The sequence below is a fragment of the Barbus barbus genome (assembly GCF_936440315.1).
Source record: "Barbus barbus genome assembly, chromosome: 36".
In the NCBI taxonomy this organism is placed as follows: domain Eukaryota; kingdom Metazoa; phylum Chordata; class Actinopteri; order Cypriniformes; family Cyprinidae; genus Barbus; species Barbus barbus.
Window position 1 is genome coordinate 25,924,162 of NC_136714.1, and position 19,221 is coordinate 25,943,382.

General features: G+C 36.5%; 2 protein-coding genes across 3 annotated transcripts in view; both read left to right on the forward strand.

The window, feature by feature from the left end:
- LOC306856283 (calmodulin-regulated spectrin-associated protein 1-B-like) overlaps positions 1-10,734 on the forward strand; it is a 31,569-nt gene extending 20,835 nt beyond the window's left edge. The window contains exons 7-19 of the mRNA XM_079395460.1: positions 1,384-1,525; positions 1,687-1,826; positions 2,800-2,896; positions 2,995-3,160; positions 3,256-3,335; positions 3,458-3,542; positions 4,651-6,610; positions 7,563-7,699; positions 7,795-7,982; positions 8,090-8,189; positions 8,681-8,796; positions 8,904-9,022; positions 9,514-10,734. Coding sequence (XP_079251586.1) covers positions 1,384-1,525; positions 1,687-1,826; positions 2,800-2,896; positions 2,995-3,160; positions 3,256-3,335; positions 3,458-3,542; positions 4,651-6,610; positions 7,563-7,699; positions 7,795-7,982; positions 8,090-8,189; positions 8,681-8,796; positions 8,904-9,022; positions 9,514-9,804 — 3,621 coding nt within the window. The 3' untranslated portion in view covers positions 9,805-10,734. The remainder of the gene's footprint in view (positions 1-1,383; positions 1,526-1,686; positions 1,827-2,799; positions 2,897-2,994; positions 3,161-3,255; positions 3,336-3,457; positions 3,543-4,650; positions 6,611-7,562; positions 7,700-7,794; positions 7,983-8,089; positions 8,190-8,680; positions 8,797-8,903; positions 9,023-9,513) is intronic.
- Positions 10,735-14,102: 3,368 nt separating this feature from the next.
- LOC306855504 (uncharacterized protein) lies at positions 14,103-19,221 on the forward strand. 2 transcript variants are annotated; one of them, XM_079394261.1, is made up of 5 exons: positions 14,103-14,209; positions 14,293-14,418; positions 16,837-16,986; positions 17,704-17,835; positions 18,004-19,221. In XM_079394261.1, exons 1-5 carry the CDS (start codon positions 14,125-14,127, stop codon positions 18,180-18,182), a joined length of 672 nt encoding a protein of 223 aa, XP_079250387.1. In that variant the 5' UTR covers positions 14,103-14,124; the 3' UTR covers positions 18,183-19,221. The 2 variants fall into 2 exon arrangements, with proteins under 2 accessions (XP_079250387.1, XP_079250388.1); XM_079394262.1 differs by having other exon boundaries at positions 14,110-14,209; positions 14,322-14,418.

Consider the following 19,221-nt stretch of genomic DNA (forward strand, 5'->3'; position numbering starts at 1 on the left):
AAGGTTGAACAAAAACAACACTGCACATCACCATACCCACAGTGAAGCATGGTGGTGGCAGCATCACGCTTTGGGGCTGTTTGTCTTCAGCTGGAACTGGGGACTTAGTCAAGGTGGAGGGAGTTATGAACAGTTTCAAATACCAGTCAATACTGGCACAAAACTTTCAGGCTTCTGCTAGAAAGCTGAAGATGAAGAGGAACTTAATCTTTCAGCACGATAACAACCCAAAGCATACATCCAAATCAACAAAAGAATGGCTTCACCAGAAGATTATAAAGTTTTGGAATGGCCCAGCCAGAGCCCAGATCTGAATCCGATTGAAAATCTGTGGGGTGATCTGAAGAGGGCTGTACACAGGAGATGCCCTCGCAGTCTGACAGATTTGGAGCATTTTTGCAAAGAAGAGTGGGCAAATATTGCTAAAAATCAAGATGTGCCATGCTGATAGACTCATACCCAAAAAGACTGAGTAGTGTAATAAAATCAAAAGGTGCTTCAACAAAGTTTTAGTTTAAGGGTTTGCACACTTATGCAACCACATTATTTTAGTTTTTTATTTTTACTCCAACTTTCCTAAAAGATTTCAGTTTGTTTTTTAATTTAGTTGTATAGGTTATAGTTTACATTAAAGGTTGAAAATGTTCTGAAATTATTTATCTTGGTCTCATTTTTTTTACACCACAGAAACCTGGCATTTTAATAGGGGTGTGTAGATTTTTTATATCCACTGTAGATAGATAGATATATATATATATATATATATATATATATATATATATATATATATATATATATATATATATATATATACACACACACACACAAAATGTTAACCATACTTTGAGAGAAATTCTTTGCCACATAAGAACACATATGGAGGTAATTTTGCATGAAACTAATTTTCATTTGTTCCTCTGGAAATGAAAGTCCTGTCATCTGTATGTATTGTAAGCATGCAAAAATGATTAAGAGCTTGGGCAGATTGTTCAGTAAATAATCACAAAAACAAATTTCATTTCAGTCTGTTCCACACATTTATCATATGGCATCCGAAGACTTGGAATATTGTGCTTTAAGATTAAGTAATGTTTATTATTATTAAGTTGTATAGACTTATTTTGCGATGCTTCTTTGTCATTTTTGGAGCTCAGTAGTCTTAAATTCTATCCACATTTATTGTATGGAAAAGATTTGTCTTTTTATTTGAACAGTATGAACAAAAAGTGGAGTGACATGAGGGTGATTAATTGATGACAGGATTTTCATTTTTGAGTGAGCTGTCATATTTAAAGTGAGCGTATGATTTAGTATGTGAGAGACTGTGTGAGTGTGTCTGATCTGTGTTAGACTCTTTATAAGTCCCTGCCTGCTCTCTCTCAGGTACGGTACCGTAGAGAACACCTGTCCGGCCGGCCGTTCCCACACCTGGCTGTGATGGAGGATCTGATGAAGGATGCTTGTGATGGAGTGGCTCTGCTAGCAGTCATTCACTTCTACTGCCCTGAATACATGAGGCTAGATGGTATATAGACACAATGGGCCACAAATGAGCAGAATAAACATGTCAATTCATTCTTATGTAAATGTTGCAATCAATTCAACTCAACAGTTTAAATCAGGATTCTTGTAGCATGCATTTGAAATAGAAATGCTTTGTAACATTATAAATGTCTTTTCTGTTAGATATTTGTCTGAAGGAGGTGCCGTCTATGACGGACAGTGTGTATAACATCCATCTGCTCCGGGAGTTTTCTAACGAATACCTGAACAGGTGTTTTTACCTGCATACTGAAGATCTGCTCTACGGCCCACCTGTGCTGAAGGTTCGTACTGAAATATATTTCATCCAGTAATACAAAAGTATAGATAAAATAGCTATCTTCTAAGAAACCAAATGCACTGCATGCATTCTTCAGCTAAAACAGTCCCATAATACATTGCTCCAAGCTTAGTAAAAACAAATTACTTATATTTTTAATTGTTTATCCAATTAATCTAATTGCCATGTAAAGTATTTGTACATCATGATCATATTTGTAGTACTGCCTTTAATATATGCATATTTTAATTAAAATAGAATAAGAAAGATTTCATTAAAAAATAAATGAATTGTATTGTAGTATATATTTACTGTATATAATCTAAAACAAAGTATTAATAATTGTTTTTTTTAATTGAAACAAAGCTGAAAAAAAATCAAATATAAATATTGAATTTGAAGTACTAAAACTGAAATACTAATAAATTAAAGCCAAATATAAATAAGATATAAAAATAAATAAACATTTAATTAAATAATAAAATGATTCTATTTTAGTATATATTTTCTGCATATAAACCAAAAGTAAAACTAAAATTACTGAAATAAAAACATATTAAAGCCAAATAGAAATATAAAACAATAAAAAAGGGCAAAAGCACATACCAAACTTACTCAAATTTAAACTAAAACAAAAACTGAAAATAAAATAAATGCTTATTCAAAATATCAATACTGTTATAGTATATAAATAAATGAAATAAAATGGATTGTTAATCTAATTAATCAAATTAAATTGTAAAGTATTTGTACATCATGGTCATATTTGTTGTACTGTCTTTAATTTACCCAGATAAAACAAATAAAATAGAATTTAATTAAATAATACAGTAATTCTATTTTAGTACAGTATATATTTACTGTATTATAGTAAAAAAAAAATTTAATTACCTTTGAGAATAATAGAAATTACAAAAAAGTGGACAATTAAAACATCTCTGTGCATTACAGTCTTTGACTTGTTCTTGTTCCTCCAGCATAACGTGATGGTTTTCATTGCTGAGCTCTTTTGGTGGTTTGAAGTAGTGAAGCCGGACTTCGTAAAGCCAAGAGACCTTCAAGAGATTAAAGATGGTAAGAATCCAGTCTTTAAAGCGCACTGCTTTTCTGATGAACACTTTGTTTCGATCTAAAAATGTTGTGATTGACAACCCATTGCTCCAATCTGACAGTGAGAGCGTCTCTTCAGCCAAAGAGTTCCCGCCCCCATGTGCCCATATCCAATGCCACCAAGCAAAGCTTCTTAACTCCCTCTCCTTCAGCCGACTCACTGGCGACAGCTGCCACTCCTGATGGCTGTATGCGGTATTACTTCCACCCTGAGGAGTCCTTGTCTGTGTAAATCTGTTTGAAGTACCTAATGATCTGTTGCACATTGCAGTACATATTTTGCATTACATTGATCGTTTTATAAACACGATTTTTCATTTCAGAACAAACAGAAGCCCCTCCCACCCGCTCCTCCCACTGCGGCAGAGACCGCAGAAACCCATTCAGGGGGAGGAGGATGCAGGTCACTACATCTTCTAATCAAACTTTCAGCAATATTCACATATTGCATTTAAATCAATAAAATTTATTAAATTGAACAGTTGCCACTCTATTTTTCATCTTTCTCTATCATTGTGTGAGCAGAGCTCAGGAACAGGTCAAACTCTTTGTCCCGTATGGATGGACTCATGCTTGGATCACAGTATGCCTGGACAGACCGGAAACTAAGGTTAGGGTCAGGTCAAATGTTTTAACTAAATCTATTAAAATCGTCTTTTAAAAAAAAAAATTATAGTTTAACTAGGGATGTAGCGATTCACTCACGATTCGATTCACGATTTATTTATTTTTTACAAAATGAGATTTAAGACCAATTATAAATTAAATGTGTCCTTTTCAAGTCAAAATGCAGCACGTTTCTTTGTGAATATTGAAATATAACACTATAATAATATACTAATAATATATTCTTTTGTTGGTTTTGATTGCTTCTATTCTCCTAATTTGTAAGTCGCTTTGGATAAAAGCCTCTGGCAAATAACAAAATGTAAATATAATGTAAATGTAAATAACAAAACTAAATTGAAATTTTAAAATAAGCTCCAAATAAAATAAGTAACACAAATAAAATAAATCTCTTCATATAAACAAAATAAGGCTTTGTCTGTGTTCTTTCCATTTAAAATTAGAGGCAACCACTGCATTTTAATCATTATCCAAACAAAGATTCTGCATACATGCAACATGAGCAGTTTTTAATCTAAATTAGATTGTATCATTTCAAAATTTTAAGCAAAAACAGAATGGTCTGACTTCAGTTTTGTGAAACTACTGTATACATAAAAAATATCTGCTGAGTGAGACGCAGATTCACTCTCTGCCAGCAGGTGGCGCTTTAAACGTTTCCTTGGTTTCCGCTGTAAACAAAGCAGAGCTGCACTTATGAACTTTAATATGCATTATACAGAGGAAAGATGAAAAGAAAAAAATACCATCTAAACCTTGAAATTGAAATTGAAGCCAAATAGAAAAAAACTAATAAAAATGACAAAAAGCACAATACAAAAATTACTAAAACTTAAACTGAAATTAAAATGAAAATAATTGCTCATTCAAAATAAATAGTGTAATAGTATATAAATAAAATCCTATGAAAATTATTTAATTATTTAATGTCTATTTTTGTAAATGTAGGAAATTAAATACAAATAAAAGCTACTTTATTTCATATAATTTTCTTCTTTTATTTGGAAATAGTGAAATCCCTATAGGTTTACGATTTATATAGCCCTGTCCTTGAATGAATAACTAACCCATTCAAATCTCTGTTTTCTCAGGCCCATCTCTCAGATGGAGATGGATTGGGAACGTGTATGTGGCGATAATATCAGCTTGGCTCGATCCATAAGCAAGGACAGTTTAGCTTCCAACGTCATCTCCATCACTCCACGACACCGCATCAACGGCCAGCCCCTCCCCCAGACACGTCACTATGACAACCAGGAGGAAGAGGAGGAGCTACTGGCTATGGTTAACCCAGAGGGCGCATCTGCATCCAGAGACACCCGACCCGAGAGTTTCTTCATGGAACCGTTGCAACCTGCGGTTCTACGACCAAATAAGGAGAAAACAGGGGTTAGTAAGTGGGAGGAGAGTGGAGAGGGGCGGAGTCAGGGATGCCGGGGGGTGTATACGCCCACAGAATGCACTCTTAACCGGACGTTTACACCAATTGGTAGCATAGAGCAAGCAAGCTCTCGATCACAATCTCCCGGAAGCTTCTTCCTGCACGACGACGCAGAGTGTGTGCGGGACAGTCCGCTCGGAGCCTGGGAGGACATCGCCTCGGATTCGGAGTTTGAGGAAGATGATGATATAGAGGTCCAAGAGCAAGAGCTTTCCAAAGCAGTTCTGATGCATGCTGGGAGGAAATGCATGGGACTCGGAGAGGAAGAGGAGTCTGCGAAATTGCGTGAGGACGTTTGCTTGCACGAACGGGACGATAAGGAAGGCACGAGTGGAAGGGCGAGTCCTTGCCCCAGCATGTTGTCGCAGGCCAGCAGTACGTCGACTGGCACTGGCCGCATGACGAGTTTCGCAGAACGCCGTAGACATAGAGTCAGATTCCCCGATGGTTGCTACAGCACCGGGAGCTCGCAGACAACCACTCCTGATGGATCTGAAAGCGTGCAATTCCCTTCGGATGCAAGTCCGGGAACGCCAGGTGGCCGGCCTGGTCTCGCTACCGAACTCGTACACCTTCGCATGCAGCTGGAGGAGAAACGGCGCACTATTGAGATGCACAAAAAGAAGATGGAGAACCTTTCGGCTCGGCAACGGCTGCAGCTGGGAAAAGCGGCGTTCTTGCATGTCGTTAAAAAGGGGAGGAGCGACACACTGCCACACCCACTCAAAACGGAAATAGCATTTAAAGAGAAACCACTTGCGAAGGATGACTCATGCGTTGAGGTTCTGAAAGCCCAAGGAAAAGACGTGGAGTGTAAAGAAACGCCGGTAGAGGAGGATAAGGACAATCGTTTGAGTGTAACAGGAGGGGGCAGGGCTTCGGATGATGTGGGCGGAGAACCAGATCTCGGCGAATGTAGCCGTTCCATTGAGCTCCTGAACGAAGCAATAGGAGCGATACAGCAGCAAATGATGCAACTGTCTCTCCAGCAGGACTTGCTCATGAAACAGACCATCCAGTCTCCGCAGGAAACCAAACCGAGCACTGTGCCGCCCTTAAACGAACACCCGCCAGAGCAACCTGAGACTAATTCTGGCCTCTTTGTGCAGTTCACGGAAACCCTTTCCACCATGACCAAACGTCCTCCCAGGCTCAGCTCGAGTCGTACGCCTCGGACGAAACCTAGTGACCTCAAACTGAGCAAAGATGCAAACAGTCGCCCAGCAGCGAAAGCAAGCACTCCGACACCGGGAGGCAGGGCCCCCCGGGCTGAGAATGAAGAAGAGGGCGGAGCTAAAGAGGGTGGGCGTGGCTCAAAAGGAATTATTCGCAATACTACGTTCAAACTGCAGGACACTGCAATCCGACGCGCTGACAGCCTCGACTCGCCCCAAACCGAACTCCCCCTGGTGGAACCGTCGCCTGTCGATCCGACCCGGGAGCGGAGTGAGTCCAGCGGCTCTGGAAAGGAAAATGTTACGGTTTCGTCCGAGGAAAACAGAACGAAAGCACCGCTGATTGAAGTGGACCTATCTGACCTGGCTGAACCGTCTGAAACTAGCACAGAACCTGATGGGGAACAGAAATCTGGACTGGGCTTCTTCTTTAAGGTACCAGAGCATTTTCGCAAAAGATGATGATTATTATTTATTATTATTATTATTGTATATTTTTAAATCTAATATTATAATATGATTATATCTGTGTGTTTTTTATTGCATTGTAAAAAAAACATTTATTCTAATATATTGCGTTTCAGCCCCAAGAAGAGATGTTTTAATGTGATTTATTTTTATTATATGTATTATTATTATTATTATATCTAAGAAGAGTGGGTTAATATTATATATTTTTATTATTATTATTACTATTATTATTTAAAAGTTTGGTAACACTTTAGAATAGGGAACACTTATTCACTATTAACTACGACTTTTCCCTCAATAAATTCCTAATTTGCTGCTTATTAATAGTTAGTGCGGTAGTTGTTAAGTTTAGGTGTTGGGTAGGATTAGGGATGTAGAATAAGGCATTAATATGTGCTTAATTACTACTAATAAATGGCTAATATGCTAGTAATATGCATGCTAATAAGCAACTAGTTAAGAAACCCTAAAATAAAGTGTTACCAAAAGTTTTTAAATCTGTTATTATAATATGATTTATTTGTTATTGTGTTGCATTATGAAATGTATTCTAATTATACTTAGAAATGTTGTTTAATGTGATTTATTTCTATTCTTTTTTGGGTTATTTATGGTTATTTAGTTGTTGCTGTTTTTTTTGGTTGTTGATTTTTATTAAGAAATAAAACACTATTTATTGAATATTGATGTCTTTTACCATTTTGCTATTGCCATAATAATGTTAAAAGGCACCATCAATAGTAAAATAAATTTTTTAATTAAAAAAACTGCAGTATAAAACTGTGAATGTAAATGATTTTTTTCAGAATTGCAAATGATTTTCTCTTATTACTTGTCACATCTTGCCTGGCTGTGTTTTTTTTTTTAATGATTTGAAATTAAAACCAATGTCTCAATTTTCCATTTCTGTATGCAGGATGATCAGAAAGCAGAGGATGAGCTGGCTAAGAAGAGGGCGGCGTTCCTCCTCAAACAGCAGCGTAAGGCCGAAGAGGCACGAATACGTAAGCAGCAGCTGGAGGCGGAGTCAGAGCTCAAGCGAGATGAAGCCAGGTATCAGTCACTGTGGATCCAGTGTGTCTTTGTGTGAGTAAATACCGTAGAAGGGCTGCTGCAGATACATTTGATGTCATTTGTGTTTGTGTCAGACGAAAAGCTGAGGAAGAGCGTGTGCGTAAAGAGGAAGAAAAGTCTCGTAGGGAGCTGATCAAACAGGAGTACCTGCGCAGGAAGCAGCAAGAACTTCTGGAGGAACAGGGTGGGACCAAACCACGCCCACGTAACAGGAGGGCCCGCCCTAAATCGCTGCATCGTGCTGAATCTTCCTGTTCTGCTCGTGAGAAAGCTTTACTTTTAATGTGCCATATTTCTGACTCGACCAGCCTGAATTTGTGCAGCTATACATGCTGCATTTGATTTTAACATCACTCTTCCTCTCTCCAGCGGTTAGTCTCTGTTCTGCTCCCTCTGGATCCTCTCTCTCATTGGCCTCTGTTGCTACTGAAGGTGACAGTGTGGCGTCAGGAGGGGCCAGTTCACACAGGTGAGTGGGAACAGGACAGGTCTATGCCAAAATGTTGATTTTGTACGTTATTTTAATTGATATTTAATGCATTGTTTTATTTAATTTTAAATTATTTATTAATATATTTACTGTATTTTTTTTAATCTTTTTTTCAATTATTTCTATATTTTAGCACATCACACTTTGAGTTGACTGATACACACTAGCTACTTTAGAGCTACTTTATGTATTTTAATTTATTTTTTAAAAACAATTTATTATAAATTATTTTATTTTTAATGTATTTTTAGTGTATTTATTTTTTATGTATTTTTCTTAGTTAATTTTAAATTTACTTAGGTTTTTTTAATTTTTTAATTTTTTTTTATGAAATACTGTATTTTGTTGAATGTATTGTAATTCATAATATTTGTTTAATTTTTTTTTAATGTATTTGTCTGCAACTCATAACTCATATCTACATTTACCAGATTATAATAACACATAATTAATGAATGTGTGTGTTGTAGGGGGGAATCTGTGGAATCTTTTCCCATATTGAGCCGAAATGCGAGCAGGAACATGGAACGAGACTGGGACAACGGCTCAACGGCATCATCCGTCACATCTGTAGCAGAATACAGTGGTGAGACACATTTTACAGCTCTTCTTGAATGTGTAAATACTGAATTGTTATGCATTTATTCAGCCAAAATAACAAGCTCACTTTGTGTTTTTCCTTTCTGTCCACAGGCCCCAGATTATTTAAGGAGCCTAGTGCAAAGTCCAACAAACCGATCATCCAGAATGCCATCGCTCACTGCTGTCTCGCGGGAAAAGTCAATGAAGCCCAGAAGAACGCTATTCTGGAGGTGAGTGCAGTTTCTATGACCGCACACTTTCAGGATGTTCAAACCTGTATGCTACCATACGACCCTACTTATGCAATACATTTTATGTATACTGTGCATAGTATATTTGCACGATTTGTTATTATATAGCATTATTTGTTTTGTTTTTATGTTTTACATACTTTTAAGCAGTATACACTGAACCATTGCTATGTAATATGTTGTTAGATGAAAAAAATTGTATACAGTATTAACCATTACTATGTAATGTATTATTGGCATAGATAGATAGATAGATAGATAGATAGATAGATAGATAGACAGATAGATAGATAGATAGATAGATAGATAGATAGATAGATAGATAGATAATTTACTATCAAGGCAGTATTGCATATCAAACAAAGTAAAAAATGTACAAATTTGTTGAGCACCTACTTCCATTTATATTTATCTGTATATACAGCTGTATATGTTTGAGCATGTAATAACTCATTGCCATAATTCCACAGGAAATCGAGCGGTGTGAATCCAACCACCTGATAATCCTTTTCCGTGACGGTGGATGTCAGTTCAGGGCGCTGTACGTATATTCCCCTGAAACAGAGGAGATCGTCAAGCTCAAAGGCACGGGACCACGCGCCATCAGCCGCAAAATGATCGACAGACTCTACAAATACAGCTCCGACCGCAAGCAGTTCACTGTCATCCCTGCCAAGTCCGTGTCGGTCAGCGTAGACGCTCTCACCATCCACAGCTACCTGTGGCAGGCCAAGCGGCCGAGCACGTCAAAGAGAAAATGATCCCGCTTCCCACTGGCTCATCGGATCCAACCGCTGCTTTCTGATTGGCTACTGGGTTATATTCCAGTCTCTTAAACTGCCGTTTTGCTAATGAGCAGGCCTCCTAATATTCTATTGGCTTTCCTTTTGGCTCACCAGCTGCCGCGCTCCTATTGGCCACTGCGCTGCTACCCAAGCAGAGCTGAGGAAGTCAGAAGTGGGTGGAGCTTGATGTTTGATTGACAGAGTTAATGAATGTGTTTTAGGATTACGTCATCGTTCAGTGTTGTTTTTTTTAGGCAGGAATCTGCATGTGACACTTTTCCGTTTGATTTTACCATAGTATTAATTTATACGGGGAACAAAATGACACTCCCACTACTTGAACTATGAATTATGGTTGCTATCGTTACACGGGCACGTGCGAATGTGTATACGAGCATGTCCGGTTCTTTGCATTTCTCATACCTCTCCATATGCTGCTGTTTATACATGACACTCACTTTAGCAGTGCAATGCAATGGACACGTGACATGAGATCTGAGTGTGTGTGTGTGTGTGTGTGTGTGTGTGTGTGGATATTGACCTCTTCATGGTTCATCATGAAATGCTTCTGTATTATCCATCTTTCCTTTTCTTCATGTATTCACGCTGGCTGCTGACAGTATTAATGTACTTTCCTAATTCTTCACTAAAGAATCAGATTGTCATAGAAGCACATTGCCACTGAGTGTGTGTGTGTGTGTGTGAGTGTGTGTGTGTGTGTGTGTGTGTGTGTGTTTAGTAAAGAATGTATGCACTCCAGGGACTCCTGTGAGCAGGGCTTTCTGTTGTATATGTTTGGATTGTACAAAACTTTGCTTTAACTTTTCTTTATTAGCCTATTATTGTTATTATTTACCATATATTTATTTTAAAGAAGAACACTGAAATTTAATAAATTATACAACCAAAATGATGTCTTGCTTGTGGTGTAATTTTAACAATCTGGCCAAAATAGAAATAAAAAATATGAATCAGTTGGTTTGAACGAGTGGAATGAAGGAAAGTTTCTATTCTGCTTGAGATATATCGCTTCCGGTTTTAGTTTCACATAAGAAAATAATTTCATTTCATAACATTATTTATGCAATTGTAATACCAATGTAAATTGATTTTGATAAATAGTAATATAGAGTTTGTTGATAATGTGATTTAATGTGATTGGCACTTTCAAGTTCATATTTTAATTTACACAAAAACTGAAATACACAAAGGGAATTTGCTAATCAATATTAATTACATTAAGTGATGTTTTAATGAAGTGTTATGGCATGACAACTAATTTAAAGTCTGAATGTCATGATCTAGTCACACAAATATTTAAGTTACATGCTAAGGTTACCATGCAAGGTTTGGATGACCTTATTAATATTCATACACCCTACTAATTTAGGAGCTGTAAAGGCACTTTTTTAATGTTTGATTTGTTTTTAAACATTTCTCTTATTTAAAAGCTCAATGCTCATGAACATGCCAGAAAAAAAGACATCCGTGGATTGACCAGACATTGACCAATTACTGAAAAAGTAGAAAGCAATGCCTCCGAAAAGTCACTTCATAATTTACAGCAATCTTATAGTTGGAGTAATAACTCCATGCCCTTCCGGGAGAGGTGGGATGATCGTAGGCTTCTGGACGGAGTGTAGAGATGAAGACGTTCAGAGAGGTAGACAGGTTGTATAGGGATTTATATACAAAGAGAAGAATTTTAAAGTCTATTCTCTGACAAACCGGCAACCAGTGTAAGGATTTAAGAACTGGGGTGATGTGTTCATGTTTACGACACTTTAAAAGAAGTCTGGCCGCAGCATTTTGAACAAGCTGAAGATGTGCAATTTGACACTTCGATATACCGCAGTATAAAGAATTGCAGTAATCTAGACGAGACGTTACAAAAGCGTGAACAGCCATTTCTAGAGTTTTAGGAATGAGAAAATATTTCATTTTAGACAGTAAGCGAAGCTGATAAAAACTGGATCCGATAACAGAAGAGATATGTTTATCAAATTTTAAATGCTGGTCAACTCCTAGGTTCCGAACCCGTGAGGATCTAAAAACAGATCAACTTTCTAACTCAGGGCTAATACACTGAGAGTTCTCATTGGGACCGAAAACAATTACTTCGGTCTTGTCTTCGTTTAGGAAGAGGAAATTTTGGGCTAGCCATGATTTAACCTCCTCTAGACATTGCAGAAGAGAAGTAATCGCAGTGGAATTGTTTCTTTTGATTGGTAAATAGAACTGAGTATCATCTGTGTAGAAATGAAAAGACACGCCATGTTTACGCAGAATAGAGCCCAGAGGTAGCATGTAGAGAGAAAATAGAGAGGGAGCTAAAATAGAGCCTTGTGGGAGGCCACAGGTCAGAGGTGCAGGGGAAGAGGTAAAATTACCCAGCTTCACTAAAAACTTTCTGTCAGACAGGTATGACTGAAACCATTTCAGGACGTTAGCTTTTAGACCTACCCAAGACTCCAATCTAGATAATAGTGAGGAGTGGTCTACGGTATCAAAAGCGGCCGATAAATCTAGAAGAATAAGAACCACAGAGTCTCTGGAATCAGTAGAGAGGTAAATATCATTTAACACTCTCAACAGGGCGGACTCAGTGTGTGAGCAGGCTTAAAACCAGATTGAAAAACCTCATAAATACAATTACTTGACAGAAAACATTGAAGTTGATTCAGCACAATTTTCTCCAAAACCTTTGAAATGAAAGGTAAGACAGAAATTGGCCGAAAATATTCCATAATTATTAGGTATGATAATTATGCAAAGAAAGAACAGAAAATCAGACATATGTATATATCCAGACATGACCATGAATCAACTTCTGCTTGTGCAATAATGTGTCACAATACATTGATTGTGCAGTGCTGAAGATGGAAACGTGTGGAAAATAGGACAAAAATAATCTAAGCACGGAGAGAGGAGAGGAGAGAGATTTTTTAAACTGACTGGAATGTGTTTTTTTTTAAACTGGAGAGTTTTGTCCGAGTATGTTCTCACAACATTGAGCAGTAAAGCCGGGAACTGAAGTAGTCAAAGTGGTGCTTGAGGACGTGGACCACAACAGTAAAATCAAAGACGGTAAAATCCTGTCAGTTCGTTATAATACATAGTTTAATATTGACTTTCAGTGTTTATCACTGTGTTTATTGACGTGATGGTTTGGCCATAATAGTTTAACTTCGTCAGTGGGTGAAAAACATGAACAAATTGAACAAAATCTTAATTTTGTTCTTAAACAAACTTTTCAAAAGAATTTGGTTTAGCTGTATGGAGTTGCTTTGCTTTTTCTGAACTGGTGTAATACATTTTTATATTTTATTATCTGTTGCCTGTGTTGTTACTGTTGTCATATTGTGTGTGATTTAAATTTAAAAGGCCAAATTTCAAATAATATTATATAATATAATATAAAATAAAAAAGTCACCATGTTTATTGATATATTACCTGATATGTAATGTATGACCTACTGAATAAACAATCATTTTAGAGCAATTTGTTGTAGCTACTTACCCTATAACTACATGGAATAAGGTGGGAACAAACACCACTTTAATTTACAGCCCGCAAATGTTGTATTTACCCTGTAACTACATGGAATAAGGGAGGAACAAGTTGGGCTTGAACACAGAACAAGTGTATATTTGCACAGTAATTACAGAGAAAAATATTGCACTAGTTTTAATTTAATTGTTTGATGGCCAAACAAAATCCTTGGCCCTCCAGGATTAACGTTCCCCACCCCTGGTTTAGGCCATACCACGTAATATTAGAATAGGTACCCCTTAGTTTGAAAATACTTACAGTATAAATGATTTGTAATTTGACAGGTTGTTACCCCTTTATTCCCCAAACATTGCATATTATTCCCCTATACCTACACTATAATTACAAAAACGTTACGCTGCAACTTCAGTTTACTTACGCAGTTCTTTGCAGGTTGCATATCTGATTGTTACCCCCTTGTTACCTAAACATAACATATTCTTCCTGTATACCTACACGTACGTTCTTTATAGGTCAACCTATAAACCGTGGTGAACCTGTGAACCGAACTCATACTTAAACACGGTCTCAATGCTATGTATCTATCCTTCCAAGTACAATTTTGGCTGAATTATTTGTGTCCCCTTCAAAAAAGGTTACGATGCAGCATTTACTCACTGCAGAAGTCAGACTTGTAGCGGTGAGTGTGTGTGAAGGGGGTTGAGCATCAGTGTCTTGAATGTTTTTGATGTGGGATGCTGGTATGCAAATCCCTCCCATTTTTGAGCAGATGTAAAAGACAAATGAAACATTGTCTGTTCCTTTTGTTCCATCACAAGATGCATCTGTCAGTCTCCATCTTTCTTCTTTTCCTTCTTCTCACTGGAGGTACAGAAAACATACAGCATATGTAATATATTTTGTGATGTAGATATCGCTGAATCTCTCTCTCCGTCTCTTTGTCATTTAAGGATTCTCTCTGGTCTGTTATAATTGCCAGGATCCACAAGGAAGTCGTTGTGAAGAACTGATGACATGTGACAATGAAAGCAAGTGTGCAAGTAGAAGAATATTAGAATATGGAAGATCCGAATATGGTAAGTGCAGATTTACTGGTTTCATTTACTGGTACTGCTAGAGTGAAACTTATCACTTGAGCATCTTATTGTTTTCTTATTTACTTTTTGCTAAGTAATTGTTGCCTTTTTTCTTGGCACAGTTTATACCAATTTCCTGAAAAACTAGGTAGAATTTTGGTATTAGATGCATGTCAATGGATGTTGTTGAAGGAGTAGCATGATGTACTGAACAGTTCCTCAAACTAGTTCCTCAAACTAGTTCCTCAAACTAGTTCACATCTGATTTATTTTAAAGAAACGGAAGAGCAGCTTCATCTGCAAATGTGCCAACACTGCTTTGATTTCAGAAGTATATTAATATACTTCTGTAAGTGATGACTGCAGTCCATTCATCCATAATAATAAATAATAATTAATAAGTTTGAACAACAAAATAGGAAACATCCTTGTTCAACTGTTTCACAATATCAAACTATTTCTGTGTTGAGGAGACTTGATCTTAATGTAAGGTTGGCTTTTTATTTAGCATCTCTAAAGTGTATTATAACAAGATCAAAATTGGCATTAAAGGCCCAGGATTGTTGAAAAGAAAGTTTTGATCTGATAGTTTAAATGAACATTTTATATCTTCTGGATCTCTATTTGAAGCTCAGTCACATAATAGTTCTACGTTAAATTCTCTTATTGGACCTTCAACTGATATTGCATGTAAATTAATTTGATTTTAACCAGCTCTCTGTCTCTGAGGTCCATAAAGCTTTGAGTTTTTTGGACCCATATAAGCCTGCAGGGCTTGACAAGCTGGAACCATTTTATTTAAAGTTAGCAGCAGATTTTATTGCTGAACCATTAACTTATTTATTTAATCTTTCTATATCCAACTGTGCAATTCCTAAGATTTGGAAATCTGCTTTTGTTTCTCTTTTTAAAGGGGGGGGGGGGGGGTCTTTGCAGCTGAACAATTATAGACCAATATCTAAACTATGTGTTTTATCCAAGCTTTTGTAGAAATTATTAAATTAATAATGAAAAACTTTCCTGGAAATAAATAATATTCTTTCGCCTTTTCAATCCGGATTCAGAGAACAGCATAGTGCTGTCACTGCCGCTATGAAAGTGTTTAGTGACATTATTGATGCCTTAGATTGTAAAAAACAAATGTTCTTTTTCTTGACTTATCAAAAGCTTTTGACACAGTTGATCATGGCATACTCTTAAATAGATTCTCCGTTGTTGGTCTCTCAGAAAATGCCATTAAATGGTTTGCCAACTATCTTTCAGAGAGAACACAATGTGTGCGTTTAAAAGATTGTACTTCATCTATTTTGTCACTTTCCAAAGGTGTCCCTCAGGCGTCTGTTCTGGAACCTATTTTATTTTCCTTGTATATAAATAATGCGATAACATTCCAAATGCTAAGTACCATCTGTATGCAGACGACACTGCTATTTACTGCTGTGCTTCATCAGCCTCTCAAGCACTTCACTATTTACAGTTAGCGTTTGATATTGTTCAGTTCCGTTTATGTCAACTTAAGCTGGTTTTAAACACAGATAAAACTAGTTTAATGATTTTTTTTGTTTCAAGTAATCTTCCTGACATTATATCCTTCCAGGGAACAAAAATAGTATATGTTGTAAGTTATAAGTACCTGGGCATCCTATTTGATAATCAGTTAACTTTTAAGTTACATATTGATAAATCACTCTCAAAACTTAAGCTCAAATTGCGGTTTTACTACAGAAATAGAACTTTATTTTCTTTAAAAACAAGGAAATATTTGGTATCTGCTACCTTCTTACCACTCTTGGATTATGGTGATCTGCTGTATATGAATGCCCCAGGATATTATCTAAAAAAACTTGATTCTGTTTTTCATAGCGCCTTACGTTTTATTACTGGTTGTAGTTATCAAACACATCATTGTACTTTATATGAGAAGGCTGAGTTATCATTGTTGTATACTCGAAGAAGTTTTAATTGGTATTGTTTTATTTATAAGCCTATTTGTGGTCTAACTCCATCATTTTTGTCTCTGAGCTTTTCTAAATCAAAGGTATGCTAGCTAGGAAAAATGGGTTTTGGATATAATGCATCTTTGGCTTGGAATAATTTACAAAGCATTCTAAAGCTGACCGTGCTTCCATCATTACATGAATTTAAGCTACTTTTAACAAGCTGTGTGTTTTATCCTTTGGTAAATTGTTGTTGTGATCTTTGATTTTGTGTTTTGTGTTATGATGTAAATTTGTATATGCTATGTTATTTTTTGCTGCTTTCTTGGCCAGGTCACTCTTGCAAAAGAGATTTTAATTTTTAACTGGGTTAAATAAAGAAACGAAAGTTGCTATTGAAATAGATTTCATTTTTTTCATTAACGGACCTCAGTGTATTATGTACTAGCTACTCATTGATTCATATTTTTGTATCATTAAGGTGAAGTGACTACTGCCACAGGTTGTGCCATGCCAGATGAATGTGAATCATGGTCCTTCACGGACGACTTTAACAAATCAGTTTCTGTCCAGTGCTGTGACACTGACTTGTGCAACGAACAAGATGACTCGGGTTTAAACCCAACCCCAGGTATATTCTACAGCGCGTGCTAAAAATTACGCTTAGACTATTAGGAATTCTCCAAAATTTGGCAAAAATTCTGTCAAGATTCTTTTTTTATGAACTAAGCTTTTTTCATAATGTTTCATTAAGCTCTTTTATGAAGACTGGTCGGTCAAACCACTATTTAGCAGTCGATCCTTCCATTCATTGACCATTTTGAATGGTAATGGTTTCATTAAATTGCAGTAAATCTGTGTTTCTTTTTCCTGGCTACACAACTGAATCAAGTGATAAAGAATGAAACCCATTCAAAATGCATGAATATACCAGACGGAAAAAGTAAATGCATTTCGGCTAACAAATGTTTGAATCACCAAAAATCAACTTTAATATCTTGGAAAAGAAGTGTGCGATTTCGGGATATTGTACAGAATATTATTAGGTGTCAGGGAGCTGCTTTAAATATGTGGGGGACTCCTGGACCTTTCGGGAGAGGTGGGATGATTTGGCACTCTTTCTAGGTAATCAGTCAAATAAGTGTTGTTTAAATAATCTTTGTATTGATTATACATAGCTTATAGGTCAGATTTTCTTGCTTTCATTAAAACTAGAGGCTTTTTGGAACATTCTTTAAATCTCTGAATTTAATCAGATGCACTTTGTTAAATACAATAGCTGAAGAAATGTTTTTTGATTACATGTTACATTTTATAATAGAAAAATAAAAGATTGTTCCCTTTTCAGGTGTGTACTATTATTCTGTTGATTATACATATACAAATGATGGTGATCAGATGAGATGTTTCAAATGTGACGAGGAGGACTGCTCACACACAGTGAATTGTCGGTGGGATGACTACTGCTTTACTGCAAAGGGTGAGAACAGCAATAGAAGAAGATTAAAGAAATGTCAATGCACTTTTGTATTACCATAAAGTCATGATGTAAATTTATTTATTACTTTCCGAATACAATGAATTCCCTAAAGACAAGGTCAGTTTAGACAGTTTTTTTTTATGACTTTGTTTTCTTTTTTTTCTCTAGGAAATCAATATCAGTCAGAGACTGTAAAAGGATGTGCCTCTAAACACATGTGTGATGATCCGCTAAATTGGTTTAGTCTCTCATGTTGTTCAGGGAACCTGTGTAACGGTGCTGAGAGCGTCACTCAGAGCTTCCTGTTCCTCTGCTGGTCTCTGCTCTCCTTCATCCTGCTGCACTGAATCCAGCCGCAAAACCCCTCCACATCAGCCAAAATAAAACCGTGTATTAAAAAATAGATAATTTGGTTATCTTTGAAGCCATGAAATAAAAACCTGAAAAATACACTGGGTCTAAACACATTGAAGATTAGGATCATTTTTTATTGAAATATTTTGAACAAGTTTGAAAATGAAATTTTGAACCCCACTATGCATACTGATATAATAATAAACATATACAACAAAATATTTAATAATTATTAGGTATGATAATTATGCAAAGAAAGAACAAAAACCAGTCATACATGACCATAAATCAGCTTCTGCTGATCTGATCTCCGCTGAGATTCAGGGCTGTAGAGGTCATCTATACACCGTCTGGTCTGAATACAGACTGTATCCAGGTGACTGCAGTGACCATCTGATTTGGATACAGACTTGATCTGGTGGCTCGGAATAATAATAAAACAGACTAACATTAGCATAGATGCCATTCTTGTTACGATGTATCAAGTACATTGTGTGTTATGGGAAGTGTTTCTGGTTCCAGTTGACCTAATTAATGCAGCCTAACAATCCTTTAACATATTTGAATATTAGAAATGTGTATGTGTGTTATGTGTAAACCAGGTTAAAGAGATGGGTCTTTAATCTAGATTTAAACTGACAGAGTGTGTCTGCCTCCTGAACAGTGTTAGATTATTCCAACGTTTGGGCGCTAAATAGGAAAAGGATCTGCCTCCCGCAGTTGATTTTGTTAATCTAAGTATTATCAAATTGCCAGAGTTTTGAGAACACATCAGACGTGAAGGACTATAATGCAATAAGAGCTTACTCAAGTACTGAGGTGCAAAACTATTCAGGGCTTTATAAGTAATAAGCAAGATTTTAAAATCTATGCAATGTTTAACAGGGAGCCAGTGCAATGTTGACAGAACCGGGGCTAATGTGGTCATACTTCCTGGTTCTAGTAAGAACTCTAGCTGCTGCATTTTGGACCATCTGTAGTTTGTTTATTAAGTGTGCAGAACAACCACCCAATAAAGCATTACAATAATCT